The sequence below is a fragment of the Typopeltis vanoorti genome, chromosome 12 (genome assembly GCF_054136105.1).
Source record: "Typopeltis vanoorti isolate ZY-2024b chromosome 12, IOZ_Tvanoo_1.0, whole genome shotgun sequence".
Lineage (NCBI taxonomy): Eukaryota > Metazoa > Arthropoda > Arachnida > Uropygi > Thelyphonidae > Typopeltis > Typopeltis vanoorti.
In genome coordinates this window covers 8,224,424-8,245,883 of record NC_143560.1, presented here as the reverse complement: position 1 = coordinate 8,245,883, position 21,460 = coordinate 8,224,424, and the positions used below count along the sequence as shown (strand labels likewise).

The window sequence follows — 21,460 nt, the reverse complement described above, 5'->3', positions numbered from 1 at the left end:
TAACTAATCTATCAAATGTGTGCAAGATTAGTTTTGTTTATGAGGAAGAGGTACATTACAAGTGATTCATACTATTCCATTACAATGGCTAGTGTTCTTCCAATCTTGTGAATTTGTATACACAATGAATTTTGTTGTGAGTAAAAGTTATAAAGGGTATGTGGCCAATTATGCAAGATGGTTCAGGAAACTGAAGTTTCCTCAGAGAAAATGTTGTAAGCTTGTGATTTGTTATGCATTAAACAAATTGGAAGCATAAGAACATAAAGACTACAGCTGTTGCTGCAGAGATGTGTGTACATACACACACCATAATTAATAATACAACACTTTGGATAGAGTATAATCAATCGGCTGAGAGAACTTCAGCTTTCATATTATTAGTGCTTGATTAATTGAATTAGAAATTCTTGGAAAGATGGACTACTCATGGTTTGACATATTTGTTTCAAAGCAGTAACAAAAATTCATCAAGGACAATATTTTTACATTACTACATTACAGTCTAGCATCAATTATAATGGCAACTACAAAGATATGGTAGTTATGAGGATGTAATTATAATAATTATGTATCAGATACATAATTTAATTACTTTCAGCACATTACACCAACACCAGGAACTCAAGATAATTTATTTCAAAATAAGAAACAAACAGAATAAAATACATAATATACTTAGAGTAAATTAGATCATATATGCTGCACAAAGGTGAACTAACTTGTAAAAAATAAGCATATAATCCTTCTGAGTAAATTCTGCTTCTGCATCAAACCATTAAGTTCTCTTTAAGGAAATTTCTAACATCAAAATTCTTTTAGTTAAAATTAATACAGGTATCATTTATGTTGCAATATAACTGACCACTTTTACAGAAAATTTGGTATTTTATTATTATTATTTTTTTAATAAGTGAAATGCATTTCCCATTTAAAATGGGATGTATTTATCAAAATTTTTTCCAATGTTAAAAAAAATACTTTAAATCAAAAATGAATTTGGTTATGATATGGAAAAAGAAAAGAAATTCAAACCATTTAAAAATAATAACCAGAATAATTCATAACTGCTTTTTTCTGAATATACATTATGCAAGAATTTACATTTCCTCTGATACTTTTAAAGTAATCCATAATGAAAAGACCTGAAAACTTAAAGTAGCTGTTTTGAGTTTTATATTAGTTATACTTCATGTACTTTCAGATAAATTTTGATAATCAAGTGTACATAAATGCAGTTATGTCAAAAACAGAGGTATTTAAATAAATGAAAGTCATTTATTTTAAATGGCAGTAATGTTGAAGAGAAAGAAATTAACTTGATATAAATAAAAACTTTATTAAAACAATTGTATGCCATGAAGGATGTCACACAATATTACACGCTATTCCATACAATATTACATACTATTATTTTCCCAGCTGAAGAGATTAGGAATAAACATTAGTAAAGTGCTGACATATAAATGAAATCATTTAATAACAGGTTCCTTATATAAAATTTGTAAACCGTGTGATGCAACATGATTGAAATAACTGTATAAGTCAGGTGTCATAAAAAACAAAGCAATTTTAATGCTTAAACATGATTTTGAACTGTTGATGTAAGAAAACAGGCCCTTAAGAATAGTTTAAAGCAAAACCAGTAATTCATTTACTCTGTATAAGTGTGTGTGCATACTCTCTCTCTCACGCACACATACGCACATCTCCATTCTGGCGAGTTCTGCAAAACAAAGAAAAAAAATGCATGAAGAAATAGAAATCTGTACAACTCCATCTATTATTAATATACACCTCACATTAGTGGTTGAATTGAAGAAGTTTGTCCTGTTCCCATGAAATCCTGGTTTGGCCACTGATTTTTCCAAAGTTTTATCCTAAAAATGATTTAAATTATACTGAATTATAAAATAACCATGTGATAATTAAGAAATAAGGTATAATTTACAAGGTAATGCATTTTACACAGTTAATATTTTGTGTGTTTAATTATTAACATTTATAAGAAAATATAAATTAACGGTTAAGTCTAATTATTGAAAACTTTTACTGATTTATTGTTTACATGACCTAGTTCTACTAAAATCACACACTTCTCAAGTGCAAGATGGAAATGAACAGAAAAAAAAAATTAACCACAAACCATAGTTAATTATAATAATGGAGAAAATGATATGAAATAGGAAGTGATCACCAGCTTCTGTTGGGCAGGATAAGAGTGAGTATCCTGTTAAATATTTGTATTAAATGTTTCGCAAAGAATCAAATATATAAATATTACTGGGGGAAAAATGAGGAGTTTGAAAAGACCCAAACCTTAGAAATTAAATGTTGTCATATAGCTAGATTTAAGCTGTATGCATGTAAAGGATATAACAGAACTTTTAAATAAAATATAAATTTTTTATGAACAGCATTAATTTAACCTTGGTATCTTCCTGTGTCTGGTTGCTACTGATGAGACCTCGATAAGTCAAAACCAGTCTTCTTAATGCATAGCATTATGCAAGTCCAAAAGATGTGTGCTTTTCATTATGAGATACTAAGGCAATTGATGTGAAGTCATCGGTCTCTGTTACAAGCAAGCTAGTAATGATATTCATGTGCCAACTTTGTTCACGCTTGGATAAAGGATTAAACAATAACGTAATTTGGCAAGCATAATTTACTGAGTGGAGAAAAATGCTGCAGTGAGACTGAAGCCAATAGAAAGTTGAAAACTAGCTCAGAGTATGATAAAAAAAAAGAAAAGAAAAAGAGGTAATTTGGAGGCATTCAATGGAAATTATTTGTAGTTTATCTTTTGAATGCTGTAAAAAACAGCAAAGGAAAAATGTGTAGGGTAGATCTGGACTATTGTATGTGCAAAAATGTGGTAGCTAAAATTGGGATGAAGATGCATTTTATTATTAATATTAATACATGCCACCTCCAGGGAGTCCAAAGACTGAGGGAGGACGCCTACTCTAGAGCTCTGTCTCCACCCCTCAATCTACCTACAATGAACCACAACTACACCAATGCCATCTACTGCCCACAACCACTAGTAGTATTTTCACAGACATCCATCATACACATTTCACAATCTTCCATGCTCATGGTGGGATTCGAACCGGCAGCCTTTTGGCTAGAGAGCATCCGCTCTCTAGCCAAAAGGATGCAGGTTTGAATGGATACGCTAACCACTCGACCAACCAGGATGGCAGGTTTTGCTTTTGAGAAACAACCTTATCAAGAAAGATCATTATTATTATTATTAGTGGTGGCGACTTAAGTAGAAGGATGATCTTTAAGAAACTTGAAAGTGAAATATGCTTCATAACTGCAGAATTTGGAACATGCAATCAGAAATGTGAATTCATTTTAAGTTTACTGCAAGAAGTGCTTCAAACATCAGCATAAGGAATAACTCATCACAATCTAAATTTTCAACGTGTTTTAAATGAAAACTCAGTAAAAATGTATTTATTTATGCTAGATATGTTCATGGGTATAATTTTAAAATGATTAAATTATTACTATTATTGAGACCTCTAGGAAGCCAAGGATTCATCAAGGATACATAATCAACCACACTAGCTGTCATATTTTCTTAACCTCATTCACACTATATGCACTCACTACTCTAACAGACAGACTATTCCACTCACTTGCTGTGTGTGTGTGGAGGGGAGGGGGAAAATAATCTAGCTCTTAGCACTTTCTTAAATGTGAAAGAGAAAAAAAAAACTTCCATGGATGCTCCAGGGAACTTGGTAAACACCTAGAATGGACAGAGGAGATCATTTATCCTCAGTGGAAGGTAACAAAATATATCCAGGTCAGTTATGACAAAGAATCACACTAGTAAAAAAAAAAAGTATACTACAGCACCAGTGAGAATGTTTTTCTTTGATAGATTGTTTTTTCCTAATCAATATAAGGAAGGATTAGAGAAAAAAAAGCATTCACTTTTTCTGCAAAAGATCACAAAATTCATTATTCTTAAATGAATATATATTATGCTATTAGCTGTCAGTAAATCATGATATTAAATTAGTTTAATATTAAAATTTGACATAAGTACAGAAAAACAGAAAATAAAAATATGTTTACAGAATACCCAGTTTTGCATGTCATGGAGCCACAATAGCTTATCCATCTTCAAATAATACAAGTAAAAAAATTTTAATATCAAACTAATTAGTAATATCTAATATCAAAATACCTGCTGGTCTGATTTGTCATGTGGTTAGCATATAGCTCTGCAACCAAGAAAAAAAAAAAAATTATGGGTGGCCACACTAAGATTCAAACAGCAAGAATATCTTTAGCTGAAACATTTCATTGCCCTATGTGACATAACCATCATGCATAATTATAGAAGCTTGTAGTGCTATGAAAAAGTTCGCTGTTTGGTCTGTAGGGCAGTGTTTCTCAACCTGTGGTCCGCAGGCAGACTTAAATTAATTAAATAACTATATATATTTTTTAATTATCCAAAGAAAAATTAAAATTGAATAAGTAAAAATTATTGAATTCAAATGGAGACTTAAAAAAAAACAACAAATATGGTCAGAATGTTCAAAGGCGGAAGCAATAAAACTATTCGGCTGCTACAAATTTAGCGGCAGAATGACGAATAATAAAAGAGGGGTGAAGTGACAACAACATAGTTTTATTGCATCTGCCTTCCCTTGCTGTTTTGTCAGATTTGAAGTGAATATGTGTTATCCATATTTCAACCAATTGCTTGTTTACTGATTTTTATTATTGAAGGTTTCTCTCCTTCAACCAAGGCTTAGTATATCTTTAATAGTGCCAAGTGATACTTGGAAAAAGTGTGTCGTGAGTTAACCCTAGCATTATATATTTATATATTTTTTGGAAACGTTTTTTAATAAAGGAAAAGTGGCTTAGAATTAGGACTTTGAAAAGAAGGGCAAATGAAACATGATACTAACCCTAATTGTGATATACGTGTTGTAACGGCGAGTAAGTCTGATACTATTAAAGAAGAAGAAACAAGCAGTTCAAAGTAAAAATACAGTAGGAAATATAACAGTTCATATTTGGAATTTGGGTTTACTTGGTGTGGAGATGGAAGTGAACAGAAACCTCAATGTGTTTTGTGTTATGAAGTGTTGTCGAACGAGTGCATGAAACCTGCAAAACTCCGACGACATTTAGAAACTAAACAACTAAACATTGTGATGTGAAAAATGAGCCAATTGAATTTTTTCAGCGACGTTTAGGGACATTAAATCATGGAAAAGATGTAGTTTCGACCATGGGTTCCATTAATAGCAAGGCGCTGGAAGCATCATATCTCTTGTGCATTGCATAAACAAGGAAATTTTCTATCGGGAAAAATTTGCTATATCCAGCTATAAAAGATGTGGTAAAAACTATGTTTGGCAACAAGTTACTAAAATATGTTGATTTGATTCCTCTTTCAAATGACGCTGTCGGTCGCAGAATTAATGAAATGGCAGGGGTGCAGAATCTCAGTTAATCGAAAGAGTTAAGAAGAGCCCTTATGCGTTATAAATAGCAAACACTACTGATGTTACAAATGATGCACAGTTAATATATGTAAGATATGTGCATGATGACAACATTCATGATGATATTCTGTTTTGTAGAACTTTGCCATCCCAAACAACTGGAGAAGAAATATTTCACACTCTCAATAATTACATAAATACACAAAGGGATCCAGTGGGAAAAATGTATAGGCTTCTGTTCAGATGGAGCTCACGCCCTTACAGGCAGGCATAGTGGGGTTGTTTCTATGGTCAAGTAAGTAGCTCCGGATATGAATTGGGTACATTGCTTCATACATAGAGAAGCTTTAGTCTCCAAAGGAGTGCCACCAGAATTTAAACCTGTACTATACAATGCTGTAAAGCTAGTTAGTTTTATTAAAGCTTGACCATTAAATAACAGATTTTCAGTACTCTGCAATGAAATGGGTAGTGAATATATACAACTTTTGCTTCATTTTGAAATTTGCTGGCTTTCCAGGGGAAAAGTTATTGAAATAACAAGGTTATTTCAATTAAGGCACGAAGTTTTATTTGTAAATGAACATAATTCTGATTTTGCATCACTCCTTGTTGACAAAGTATGGTTATCAACACTGTCCTATCTTTCAGACATTTTTTCAAAATTAAATGAACTAAATCTCTCCCTTCAGGGAAATTCTTTAACTGTTCTTGATGCCTCGACAAAATAAAGATATTCGAGAAAAAACTGGTTTTATGGATTAATTATGTAAAAGACAGACAATTTGCACCTTTTCAAAAATTGGAATCCTTTTTAGTGGAAAATGATATTTTTGTTGATACTGAGTTTCTGGAAAGGGTTTGTGACCACCTCAAAAATCTGAAACGCATTTTGAAACAAATTTTCCTAATAACTTTTATAAGAAATTTCTGTGGGTTCACGATCCATTTCAGGCTTGTAGTCATGAAAACGACCTTTCATTATAGAAAAAAAAAAAAACAGTTAATTGAGCTTTCAAGTGACAGTGGACTTAAAATGCAATTCAGTGATCTTGGTTTGGCTCGATTTTGGATCTCGCCTTCAGTGAGAAGTGAATTTCCCGAATTATCTGAAGAAGCACTGAAAATCATCATGCAGTTTTCTACAACCTATCTTTGTGAGAAAGGATTTTCATCGCCCCTTCAAATAAAAACAAAATACAGAAATCCTCTTAGTGTGTGTGTGCCGATCTCCGTCTGAAGTTGACCAATATTGAGCCAGATATCCAGCAAACTCTGAAAGGGCCGAGAAGCTCAACCATCTCATTAAAAATAAGTAGTAATATAATTATATTACTACTTATTTTTAAGTAGTAATATAATTATATCATATTATTTATTTGTTTAATAAAATTAAAACTTTCTTCAATGATGATACACTTTTAATCGTTTACTTCCGATTTAATTAATTATGTTTCCATATGTATTCAAAACATGCTTTTAGATTTATTATGTTATAAATGGCACAGTTTTTCCGAAATGTTGGTAATGTAATTCCTACATAGATTTAAAAAAAAAAAATTACAAAAAGTCAAAATGACGTATAGGGAAATAAATTAAAAACACTGTTTATTTTTGAAGTAAACCTTTAGTTCTAACATTCTAAAATGTTATTTTTCTTGCTTTTCTGTTCGCAAAATCTTTGATGACATTATCGAAGTCTATTTCATCACTCAGTTGCTGTTTTATAGACAGTATGGCAAGATTTCTCAAACGCCAAAAAAGTGCCACCCTGGGCGGATCCCCCCCCCCCCAGCTACGCCTCTGTAACTTAGTGGTCCGTAAAATTGTTTTAGGCATTTTACTGGTCCTTGGGCTTAGAAAGGTTGAGAAACGCTGCTGTAGGGCAACATTATTGGAATAGCATTTTACTTTGATATCCATATTATCAAAGACACAGCACATTCAAGTTTGGAAACCTCCGTAAAAAGTTTAATTTCAACACTTTCCTCAACTCTCACTAAATAACTACAGAAAATTATTACAATTTACACTCCAAATTCAAGCATTAATAAGCCAACACTTTAAGGCAATAATTCCCCTCAAAATATACCCCCCCTTGTTTTTTAATATTTGCACTGCCAATCAGCACACATACACAAAAATGTGCAATCACCTCAGTATCATGCACTAGACTGCAGAGGAAGTCAGTAATAATGTGAATTTAATCATGAAGTAGTATCAGGAATCTGATGAATTCATCATTAAACAATGAAAAACTGTTTTAAAAGTATAGTTTTATAGCTTAGTTTTGCATAAAATGTAATTTGCTATATAACAATATCTCTTAACTATTCTATGAAAAGTGTCACACACAGTTTTGGAATTTGTGGGAAGTAGGTCAACATTATTTACATATAATTATTGAAAACTATTGCCTGCACAATTTGCATCTGTTAATTTTTGTACTTTTTCTTGCCTCTCCTATTCAATTAGAATTAATATTCTAACATTAAGGAAGGAAAGTACAATTAGCATCCTTCGATTAGAAAATAACTGAATTTTATTTTTATTTTATTACTTATACTGTAAGTAATGTTCCACAACATTTACATTTCTTAATTTTATCTCTGGTTAGCACATCCTCTCTTCTGTTGGTTTGATTCTTGCCATTGGTATGGATTTTTGGGATTATCTTTAGGTGGAAGATGAATTTCTTCATGCAATGTGTGACCACCATCTTGCTTAATAGGCTTGAAGGTTTTTTGCAACTCCCATGAATAAAAAGTTTTTGCAAGCCTATAGTACATTCATACTGTAGGTAAGTTAAGAATTTATTTTCTATTTTTTTATTATTTTCATATTTTTCTGTATTGTTATTTTATGTAGTTGGGGAACCTTACTCTAAAGAACAAACATGAAACTTTTTTAAGCCACTTCAGGCTTCCAATAAGTGGAGAGCAGTGTTCTCATAATAGTTGTTGAAATTCATCTCCAACTAAAGAAAATCACAAACATTCATGCCCACAGACCAGTGGTTTAAGAGAAAATATACTAATCACTTGACCAACCAGAATGGCAAAGTGGCTTAAAAAAGTTTACTCAGTCTCTAGAGCAGGGTTTCCAGATTATGTAAAAATTAAAAATGAATAAATAACAGAATAAAGTTGGATGCAGGATGGTTTGATTAAAATTTGTGTATAACGATAGGAGGAGAAGTGAGTGAATATATACAAGTCAACCTGCATGCGGCAAATTGTGATATGTGTCAGAATTTGACCAGAGTGGTGAGAAGTCAGTATGTTCTTTCATCTCCCAGAACAGTCTGATCTCAGACTGTGGAGTTGATTTATCTCCTTAAAAACAAAACTAATCTTGAACAAATTTTGTAGGAGTTATGTCTATATCCTGATATAAATATGGATTTCTGTAATTCATGGAGTTCATGCCACTCTCACCCTAGATGTATGGTGTCTCGTGGTGGAAGGCTAATAATAAATACTGTAACATAATAATAATAATAAACAAAATCAACACATTCTTAAATTTCTATAGAAAATAATACTTTCAGGAAGAAAATGCAAAAAATTTATTTATGGCTATTAAGGTTTTCTAAAAAAAGATCTAAATACCAAAAAAAATTAATAAAATCATAAAACTAGAATTTCTTGCATGCTCAATCTCATAAGCAGCAATTTCAGTTTCTTTTTCTTTTCTCTCTTCCATCATCTACGTGGATGATGATGAGGCCGAATGAACTCTTTCCACTTCTGTCTGTTCCTGGAGACTGAACAATTCTGTCCAGTTTGGTGTTGATTGTTGTGATTTGGTTTTCAGGCCCCCTCTTTTATTTTGTCTAATTCTGGGCTGCCCTTTGAATCTTTTACCTTACACCATTGTATACAGGGCTTTAGTTGGTAATCTTTCTATTCCCATTCTGGTCACATGGCCAAACCAAACCTAATAATTTTTTCTCTTCAGCTTTCTTGAGATCCCAGCATTCACTTCTATAGAAGAGTATTAGGAGGCCCATTGTCTCATAGATTCTTACTTTTACTCATTTGATGTCTCTTGACTTCCATATTTTATTTAGTCATCCAAAAGTTTAGGATGCTTAACTGATTCATCTGTTTATATCTTTTGTAATTTCACCATTGTACTCAATTACTCCTCCAAGGTAGGTGAAGTTTTCTATCTGCTCTAGATTCTTACTATCAATTTCAATTTTCAGATTGATGTTTTTTTTTTCCCTATTTGCATAATTTTTGTTTTATCTATATTTAGGTTTAATCCAAAGTTTATATATTATTCCTTTATTTTATCAGAAATTCGTTGTAGATCTTCTTCCGTGCTTGCAAGTAATGCAATGTCATCTGCAAATTTTAAGTTTATATTTTCCCCATATATTTTGATTCCAGTCTTCTTTAAGGCCTTACTGGTTACTTCTTCCAGTGTAAGATTGAACAGGTCCAGTAACAGATTGCATCCCTATCTTACTCCACTCTGTGTGGAACCAGTTGGTTAAGGTATCCCCCACTTGTACTGCACTTTCAGATTTCTCATATAGATTATTATTCTTATAGTTTTATTGGGAATTCCAAATTCTTTCATAGTTTCCCATAACTCTCTTCCACGGATCGAATCAAATGCCCAATGAAAGTCTATGAAATTTATATAGCAACTTTGGTTGTACTCTAGCATCTTTTCTATTAGCTGTCAGTTTAATCACACTTAAAACAATACTCTTTATGGTTTTGATACACAAGATAGTTGTGTATTTGCTGGATTTTTTTCCTCTCATGTTTCTTTACTGCTGCTTTAAGTATTGAAAAACCAAAGTTGTTCAGTCTGGTTTCCGTATTTAGTAAACAAATTTCTTTGTTTTTTTGGGTAGTGGATTCTCCAAATTAAAATCTGGCATCTTGTGAATTATCATTTGGTGGTTGTTCTTTTTCTTTCGTTCAAATGATGTCACTTATTTTATGTCTACCATAATTCATACATCATCCCTTTATAGATGATGCTACTTTACTACAAAATTTTTGTACATGACATTTTTTTCCTTTAATGATTTGTTTTCATGTTATCACATCAATGCAGTCAATTTATTTTACAAAGCAAGCAGAAAACTTAAAAGCTTCAGTGATTAATTGTAATAAGTAGTCGGTTTCTGAATACAAGAAAGTTCTGTCTGTAGTATTTTTTGTAGTTTATGGTACTAGTCAATGTGTGTGTGTGTGTGTGTGTATTTGCAAATACTGAAAACATTCGCAACGAGTACAGCATTGTGTCTGACTCAGATCTAAACATATGATAGCAGTGAAAGCACTGCGATATCTGGAAATGTAAAGACTTGCCTTTTTAAGTTCCCTCCCTCCCCATTCAACACAGAATCCTATACAGTTTTATGCAAGCAGAAGGCTTGCATAACTCCCTTATCTGTCCAATAACTCTCGCTCCTTTAAATTAGCCAACCAGTTAGCAAAATCTTAAATTCCAATTACTGGCCATACTTCTTATATAAAAAATCCACTCATTTCAAATTTTTAATCCAGAATTTAGTTTTAAGCAATAACGATATCATGGTGAGCTTCGATGTTGCCTCCTTGTTCACAAATATCCCCCTTTCTGACATTCTAAATTTACTGAATATATATTTTATACTTAGTTTATATAAGGTGTTCTTCTCTTGAAAGGGCACCTTATATAAATGGATACAAAGTACTTCCATGAGCTCTTCCCTCTTGACAATTTCTATATGAAGCATTTTGAAAAAAAATTCTCTTGATACTACCAGTCTTGAACCTTCTGTTTGGTTAAGATATATTGATGTGTAGGATGACTCAGACATATTACTCTTTTCTCCTCCATCTCAACATTCAACACTCACCTCCCAGAATCCAGTTTGCTACTAAAAAAGAAAACACAGCAGCTTGCGTTGATTAGATATTCTAATCACACGTCTGCCAAATTGTGCCCTTTCTCTCTCAGTTTACAGAAAACCCACCCACACAAGTAGATACATAAACTTTTCCGATCCTTGTTTTTAACAATGAGGTCAACAAAACCCTTATCAAACAGAGCCTCCAACCTCTGTTCCATGCAAGCTTCCTAATACAGCAGAACATGCATTTCTGCCAAACCTTCCTGTCCAATGGTTATAAATGCCAAAAAATCTACAAATTATCTGTCCCTTCCACCTCCTTCAATATAAAGACTACAGTAATGCCATTACTAATATCTGTATCCAGGACACTTCAGAAAAAATAGCCAGAAATGAAGAAATATCTCTGAACTGCTTTCAAATCTCATTTGAAGCTGGCTTCCCTTCTCCGCTCTCCTAAGGATCTGCTTCCTCCACTCCTTATTCTAGGTGTTTAGAAAAGTTCCTTGTTCTTGCAAATTATCATATCATGTAAGACTGAAAGATCTCCTAACATCTGCCTATAATAACATAAAAAATACATCTGTTGCCACAACTATGATCAATCAGGTCTAGCAGACCATGCCTTGGATACCTTACATAGAATCAGATGGAAAAAACCCCATGCTCCATTGCAGCAAATACAAACTTGGCTCTTTTTTAGAATCTGTAGCAGACTTAAAAAAACAGCCTAATCTTAATAAATATGATTGTATTAAACTTCCCAAAATTTGGGAAACTAATTCTTAGGCCTCCCAGCCAACTGCTAAGGCTAGCCAAATGGCATCCCCCTCATAGGATTTCAGTCTTTTTATTCAATCTAATTTCTTTCACTTATTGTTTCTTGTGTTATTACAATTTTAACATTGTATTCTTGAGGATGTCTCTCTCACAGAGATCATCATCAATTTCCTGAAATGTACACACAAGTACACATAAGTACTAAATGATTAAGTTTACAATATTATTACTCTCCTATCAACAATTTCCCTCCAAATCAATCTACTACTTGTGGGCACTCCAAAACACTGTCATATTTAACATTTTACGCTTCTAAGTCACTTCTGACTGAATCGATCAATCTAGACTTTGGTCTTCTTCTGGGCCTCTTTCCTGCCATCTTGACATCAAACATCTGTTTTGCTAATCTTTCCTCACCCATTCTATTTAAGTGGTCACAGCACGTAGCTTTCTAATATCATTTTTAATATGAATTCTGCAAATGATGCCACCAGTTCACTCCCTAATTTGTTTCAGAACTCTCATATCTATGGTCTCTAGACTTTGATCAAATGTTTTATTTCCAACCCAACTCTCAGATCCACAACTTAAAACTGGTTTGAACACTTCTTTGTATACTGCTAGTTTCGTGTTTTGGCTAATTTCTGTCTTATTCCATATACAGTTATTCAGCCTGACTATCCACCATACTAGCTTTGCTTATTCTGTTGTCTATTTCCAGATTTAACCTGTCATCTTCACTAAAAACTGTGCCAAAAAAATATTTTACTTGTTCTATAGGATTACCAGTCAGAATGCAGCTGAAGTTTTCTATGTCCCTGCCTATTTTCATAGTTTTGACCTTTTTATTGCCAATTTTCATGCAAAATTTTACAGCTGTTATTCAATTTAGTTAGTGAATCCTGGAGACTTGCACTAGACGTGTTTAGGAGTACATCATCTGCATAAAACAAAGAGCTAAGTTTGACACCTCCAATTTTAATATCAGGCCTAATGCCATCATCTTTCATAATGTGATCTATATAGATGAATAAGAGTGGATATAATGTTCATCCTTGTTTTACTCCTGATTTCACATCAAACCATTTTCCTGTATTTCCTTCAATTCTAATTTCTGAGTGACAACTTAAATATAGACTATATATTGCTCTGTATACTGTTCCATTCACCTCATAATTGTAGTGTTATGAAAAGCTTTTCACTAGGCATCTCGTCATATTCCCACGATTTCTCAACTTCTATTGGCCTGAACCCAGTTTGTTCTGCTCCAAGTTTCTCTTCCATAATCTTTCTTTCTTTCTTTTTTAAGTATGCTTATATAAATCATACCTGGAACAATTAGCACAGAAATTCCTCTAATTCTCATATTCAGCTTTATTCCCTTTTTTTTTTTTAATAGATGGGTACTATGAGAGATCTATTCCAATCATCAAGAATTTGACCTTCTGACCAGGCATAAGTATGGAGGTATAAAACTTTTATACCTCCATACTTATGCATTTCAGGTCAAATATCTATTCCAGCTGCCTTCTGACATTTCAAGTTTTTGAGAGCTTTTTCTACTTCAAGTATTGATATGTACTCCTCTTTGCATTCTTCTTGAAAATTTTCTAGTACTGTTCTGTCACTGCATCTCAAAGTAATTACTCCAGACATTCTAGGATATCCTTATTTTCATTTTCATGTCACCTTTATCATCTTTGATTCCTTCTACAGTCCTCTGTTTTCAATATATAAGCTTCTTCAATAGCCTCTAGAACATTTTGCTACCTTTCTGATATTCATTTTCCATACTCTTACCAAAGTCTTCCCACAACTTGTTTAGCTACTTTTATACATCATTTAGCTCTCTTACATTTTTTTCTGTATTCTTTTTGGGCATCTGCTGATTTATTTGTTAGGCACTTTTGGTATGCTTTCTTCTTTGCCATGACTGCTTCTTTAACTTCTTGTGTCCACCATGGTGTTACTTATTTTTCTATCCTTGCAGATAACTTCACCACATACCTCCCTAGCTGAATCCATCAATCAATGTCTTCTTCAGAGTTTACCACCAAGACTCTGAGGTTTGGTTCTTGTTATCAATTTGTTTCATTTTTTCCTTAATAATGTTTACAATTTACCTGTAAAAGCTGCTCAACTTTAATTCTTTTAAAAAAAAATAATTTTTTAAAAAGGAAGAACTTCCAGTTCTTCTCAATGTGATATCCATTTTTATCCTGATTAGCACTAAGTTTAATTATTTCTATTTGTGCTGCAAGTTATTCCATTAAAGTTCAACATAAAAATTTTTATATTTCTTAGCATTTTTTTCAATTATAAACTATTTTAATAACAATAATGAACAATGATTTAAATAACCCAACATGAATGGAGATAGTGAAACTGTTTATGACAGCAGAAAAGTATCTAGTATTAGTATTTTTTTTTCCCCCTTTCAACTGCATGCAAGCAAAAATATTTTAAATAATTAGTAAAATGTATATTAAGCACTTATGATTTTTTTTTTTTTTTCAATGAAAAAGGAAAAGGTGGTCGTTGTTGGAGATCTAAATAGCAGAGTAGGAAATGCTTACCAAACATACAGAATGTTTTGAAATAATTTGGAATAAAGTTCAAAGCTAATAATAACAGCATATGCCTGCTGAATTTCTGTTCAGGGCATGGATTAGTTATTACTATAGTTGATAGTAATGTTTTCCTACTAGTTCAGGACAAGAGTATACAGAGGATTTGAAACAGGAAGTGATCACTGACCAGTTCAGAACAAGATAAAATTGAAAAGAAAAGTGTGTAAAAAAAAAAGTTTTAAAATGAATCAAAGTTGAGCATTCTTTAGAGAAGAACTGCAGACTCAAATGCACAAACATAAGAAAAAATGAAAGAGGATGAAAACAAGAACCAAACTTCGAGATTCAGTGGCAAATCTCGAAGAAAACAGACTGATTCAGCTAGAGAGGTATGCAGTGAGGCTGTCTTTAAGAATAGAAAAATCAGAACTCCATGGTGGATGTAGAAAGTTAAAGAGGAAGTGAAGGAAAAGAACAAATATTATCGAAAGTTCCAGGCAAGTAAGTCAGCTTGTGCTCTTATAGAATACAGAGAGAATGTAAAAAAGTGAAGCACTGTGTAAAACTAGCTAAACAAAAGTCATGGGAAGACTTTGGTAAGAACATAGAAAATAAATATCAAGAAGGGTGACAGAATTATCGAAAAAGATTGGAAAAGGAGGAAAAAGTACTGTAAAAGGATTCAGAGATGAAAAAGGTGACACGACAGCTGAAGATAAAGATATCCTAGATGTTTGGAGCAATTACCGTATTTGCCAGCGTATAAGACACTTTTTTTCTTTGAAAATTGGTCCGAAAAACAGGGTGAGTCTTATATGCCGATACTCAGTTTTTTATTACTTTCATTTCTGGAAATTTTCTCTGTTCCAAGTATGCAATTTCTTTATTGCTTTCTTGCGTTGTGTGAGAGCATTCCAATTAGGTAGAGCAGTGTTTCTCAAACTTCAGACATCCGCGCTCAAATGATTGGTGCGGTATTAACAAAATATCATGCTGCTAAATGACAAAGACAAACCAACAGTTGAGTTGAAATGCTAATTCTTTTCCACCAAATTCCTCATATAATATCTGAAACACATTCACTATATATTTCTTCGTTTTAACACGTTCACTCAAACAAAACCATATGTTGCACTGCCGACATATGGTTTTGCTTGAGTCATATAGCATTTTCTGTGGGAGGGGGACATGCAATTCATTAGTTAGTGCCGTTTTTAGCCCAGTTGTCTCTAATTGCACTGTTTGTTGAGAAACATATTACACAGCCTACAGATGTCTCTGTACCTTATTCAGTAATACAATCGGAACATTTTATGATCTCGAACTTCACGGATACATTGAATTTTATTCTATGCGTTAATGATGAATAGCCGAAAATTGCCACGAATCCCCTAAAGACCTTTCACGTACCCCCGGGGTATGCATACCACACTTTGAGAAACACTGATGTAGAGTTCAGTGGATGCACATACGCTGTCATCAACGATCACAGCTCTGTCCTGTTCATTTAAAATTTTCAATTGTTGTCGCAGTTGTGAACGGTGATAAATTTTCTCTAAATTTCTTGGCAAATTATGGCTGAAAAATGTCGGCATTGTTACAATATTGCATACAAGCTACATGTGATTGTGTATGCTGAACAACATGGAAACAGGGCTGCAGAGAGGCATTTCAGACCATTCCCAAGTGAGAAAATGATAAGAACTTGGCAGAATCAGGAAGAATATTTAAAAAAAGCAATTCACAGTAAACATAACCTATGAAGTGGAACTGCAAAATGGTCAGAACTTGAAGCAGAACTGAATACTTGGATTTTAGACCACAGAAAAGCGGGACTTTCACTGTCTACAAAAATGATTATTCATCAAGCGAAAGCGATAGCCACTAATAGATGGATCGCCAACTTTACTGGATCAACATCATGGTGTTCAAGATTCATGAAGAGAAACCAGCTATGTATGCAGACTAAAACAACAATATCACAAAAGATGCCAGCTGAATATGAAGAAAAAATGATTGAATTTCATCAATTGATCATTAACGCAAGGAAAAGAGAAAATTTTGAACTTGAGAAAATAGGAAACATGGATGAGGTTCTGCTGACTTTTGATATGCCCTCAAACAAAACTGTAGATTCCAAGGGCACTAAAAGTATTACTATTAAAACTTTGGGACACAAAACAACTCGCTACATATTTTATCCTGCTGTGCTGATGGGACAAAATTGCCGCCACTATTAATTTTTAAAAGGAAGATGCTATCCAAAGAAAACTGCTTAAAGGAGCGTTTGTACATGTTCATGCAAAAAAATGGATGGATGGAGGAGGAATGAAGTTATGGATAGAAAAAATTTGGTCTAGGCATCCTGATGAACTGTTGAAGAAGCCTGCCATGCTAGTATGGGATCAGTTTCGTTCTCACAGAACAGAAGATGTTACAAATAGACTCAAGGAATTGAAAACTCAGTTAGCTGTAATTCCAGGGGATCTAACTAGTCAGCTGCAACCTTTAGATGTCTGTATTATTAAACCATTTAAGGGATTTATGAAGAAAAAGTGGAACAGCTGAATGCAGTTTTCAGATTTTGAGGTTATGCCATCAGGAAGAAGCTTAGCATTTTGCTAGTTTGTGAGTGGGTCAAAGTTTCATGGGATGCTGTGAAAACTGAGACAGTGATTAAATCATTTAAGAAGTGTGGCATTAGTAATGCACTGGATGGTACAGAGGACAATATGTTGTATGAGGACTCAGATTCTTATTTAGAAGAGGTTTCAAGTGTCTCTTCATTTAGCTCTGGAAATGAATTTCTGGGTTTTGACGATTAAAAGGTGGGTACGCTTTCCTAGTTAGATTAGGTATTTGTTGAAAAGATCTACTTATTACTTTATATTTGAAATACTGTAAATTCATTATAATATTCAGCGATAAAGTTTTTTCCTAAAAATGTGTACAAAAAAGGGGATGCGTCCTATACACCAGCAAATACGGTAATTTGAGAGCCTTAATAATTGCTAAATGAAACAAGCAGTGTCAGCACGGTGGCAAAAAACTCCCAACAGGAATACATAACCAATACTTGAAGTAGAAAAACTCATCAAAAACCTGAAATGTGGAAAGGCAGTAGGAGTAGATGATATTCAACCAAAATGCTCAAATATTAATGTATCAAAGTTTTACAGCAGCTGCATTGGATAATTCAGAAGGACTAGTCAAAGGTTAAAGTCCAGATAATTGGAGCAGAGTTCTCATAGTACCCATCTATAAAAAGGGAAATAAAACTGAATGTGAGAATTACAGATGTATTTCCCTACTGAGTGTTCCTGGCAAGATCTATGCAAGTATACTTGAGAAACGGTTGAGAAGAATTGTGGAAGAAAAGCTTGGTGAAGAACAAGCTGGATTCAGACCAAATAGAGGCTGTCAGGATCAGATCTTCACTTTACGACAAATAGTCGAGAAAGCATGGGAATATAACAAAGATCTGTATTTAAGTTTTGTCGATTTGGAAAAGGAATATGACAAGGTGCCAAGAGAGAAGCTATTCAATATGCTACAATTATATGGTGTTAATAGGGCATTATATCAAGCAATACTTAGTCTTTATTTGAGTTGTAAGTCAGCAGTTAGAATTGAAGTACAGGAAGATGGTTTAATGTTAAATCTGGTGTGAGACAAGGATGTACATTATCCCCTCTGTTATTCATTATCTATATGGATCACATTATGAAGGAAAGTGGTATTAGACATGAATATTAATCGCAGCTCTTTGCTTTATGCGGACGATGTTATACTTCTAAATAAATCCGCTACAAGTTTGCAAGATCCCCTGACTAAATTGAATAACTGTTGTAATAGATATGATATGACGGTCAGCATTAAACAGACAAAGACAATGAAAATAGGTAGAATTGTTGAAAATGTCAACTGTGTTGTGAATGGGGAAGAACCTGTGGAACAAGTAAAACATTTCAGCTACTTAGGCACGATTTTTACTGAAGATGGTAATTAAATATGGAAATAGACAGCAGAATTGAATAAATTCATATGTGGTAGGCAGTCAATTGAATAAATTAATATGGAATAAGAGAGAAATTAGTCGGAATACTAAATTAGGCTGCATACAAGACAGTGTTCAAACCAGTTTTATCTTATGGATCTGAGTCAGAAGTAAAACACTTGACCAGACTAGAAACCGCAGATATGACAGTCCTGAGAAAGATTAGAGGCATGAACAGATGGCATCAATGGCAATATCATTAAAAACGAGGGTATTAGGAAAGAACTTGACATTGTCGGCATCCAGGAATGCATTAGCAGAGCTAATCTCAGGTGGTATGGTCACTTAAACAGAATGGGCAAGGAAAGATTAGCAAAACAAGTGTGTGTTCTCTGCCAGGTTGGCAGGAAAACGACCCAGAGTAAGACCAAGATATAGGTGGATAGATATGGTACAAAATGCCTTAGATGATAGAAATATAAGATCTGATAATGTTGGAGTCTTGACAAACTGATTTGGAGGAAAATTGTAGATAGGAAGTTAGTAATGATATAAATTTTTCATGTAGTACTATCATATCCTGTTCAACTCTCCAGGGTACATGTCAGGAATTTGATGATGATGATGACAAATAGTTGAGAAATCTACGGAATACAACAAGGATTTGTATTTAAGGTTTGTTGATCAGAAAAGGCATATGACAAGGTGCCAAGAGGAAAGCTCTTCAAAACGTTAGTTATATGGTGTAAACGGGACACCTATATCAAGCAATACAGTTTATTTTTTTTAAGTCGGCAGTCAGGAAGGGAGGTACAGGAAGATGTTTGATGTTAATTGATGTGATAAGGGTGCGCATTATATCCACTGTTATTCATTGTCTTCATGGATCATGTTATGAAGGAAAGTGGTATTAAATTTGATATCAAAATTGGCTATATTAAAATCTTAGCTCTTTACTTTATGCAGATGATGTTATACTTCTGAATAAATCAAGCCCAAGTCTGCAAGATTCCCTGACTAAATTGAAAGGCTGTTGTAATAATAAATTTGGTATGAAAATTAGCAATAAAAAGAATAAGACAATGAAAATAGGTAGAGACATTGAAAACTTCAACTGTATCCTGAATGATGAACCTATAGAACAAGTAAAATATTTCAGCTATTTAGGCACATTTTTAGTGAAGATGGTATATTAAATATAGTAAAGCAGGTATGGTAGTAATTCAATTGAATAAATTTATATGGAATAAGAAAGAACTTATTCAAAAAACCCAATTAGCTACAATATATAAGACAGTATTCAAACCAGTTTTAACTTGTGGATCTCAGAGGTGGGTTAGAAAAAAATACTCGATCAAAGACTGGAGACCTTTGATATGAGAGTTTTGAGAAAGATTAGTTCAGTCAACAAATGACATCAAATGGCAGTATCATGTTAAAAATGAGGATATTAGGAAAGAAGTTATCTTTGATAGCATTCAGGAATGTGTTAGTTGAGCTAATCTAAGGTGGTATGGTCACTTAAATAGGATGGGAGAGGAAAGATTAGCAAAATATAGGTGGATTGATACAGTAAAAATTGCCTTAAAAGACAGAAATATAAGATCAAAACATTGGAATCTTGAGATAACAGATTAATTTTGAGGAAAACTGTTGATCGGAAGTTATTAATAGTGTAACTTTTTCCTGCAGTACTATCATAATTATTCTGTACACCTCTCAAAGACACATATCAGGAATTTGATTTTTTTTTTTTTTTTGTTGTTGTTCCATTAATAAAGAAAACGATTTCTTGTTTAACATTTTATGTAAGTGCAGTTCACAATTTAGTTACGTTTAATAAATGGATAGTTATGGCTGCTACAACTTTTAATTCTTTCAGGGAGAATGAAAAGCAACTTATCTGGAAATATTTGCCTAAAAACTCCCAAAGACACAATTCTTCATATTCCACAGTTTGCTGATTTCCACAATTTGGAGACAGTATTAATCTAACATGAATATAATATAACAAGTAATCTCACACACACACAATTATGTATGGATAAATTATGTGTTAGGAAGGGATTATGAGCATGAGAGCTCTGTGGCCAAATGGAAAACCTATCTACATAACATAGTAGCCAAACTGTCGGTCTGTGTATAGGGTAGAGATTACGGCTTTTTCTTCAAAGGTCTACATGAGGCAGTTCACCAAGGGCATAAAAAGTAGAAATAGACTAGAAATTCAGACTTGCCTTTGTTGTTCTGCTTTGATCATTCTCATTCTACATAGCACCTGAATGCCCATATCAATTTGCTCACTGTTCCCTGATGATTGCAATTCGAGTTTTAATTAATATTTTTAATATTATTAATATTATATGATGTATGCTGCAATTTCCTTAAATATATAACCAATGTGTAAGCCTTACTAACAGAATTACTCTAATCCACAGAGATTCCACAGCATGCAAAGCTCATCAGTATAGTATGTTAAAACTGAAGCTACACAAGTGAACAGGTTGGGCTTTCGAAAATGATGCAAGGATAACATCATCCCTAAATGTGTTAAATTCAAAGCTTTTCAAAAAAGTAAAAAGTTAGCACATTAGTAAATTTGCAATTCTATTCAAGTACTTCCAAGTCTCATCAAAGCTGGAAAAAACTTATAAATCTGTCTTCCTTCATGATCAAGCCAAATGTCAAATGTGCTTGGCCATAACTATGTTCTTGCATCTAAAAAAAATATTTACCAAAGCAATTATGATACAGATTAAAA

At 33.2% G+C, this 21,460-nt stretch overlaps 1 protein-coding gene across 2 annotated transcripts in view; it reads right to left on the bottom strand.

The window, feature by feature from the left end:
* Positions 1-616: 616 nt before the first annotated feature.
* LOC150100565 (secretory carrier-associated membrane protein 1-like) overlaps positions 617-21,460 on the bottom strand; it is a 138,618-nt gene continuing 117,774 nt past the window's right edge. For both annotated transcript variants that reach the window (XM_090402138.1, XM_090402139.1), the window contains exon 10: positions 617-1,880. Coding sequence is in view for 1 of the 2 variants with exons in the window: in XM_090402139.1 (XP_090258265.1) it covers positions 1,876-1,880 (5 nt within the window). In the remaining variant the exon portion in view is untranslated. The remainder of the gene's footprint in view (positions 1,881-21,460) is intronic.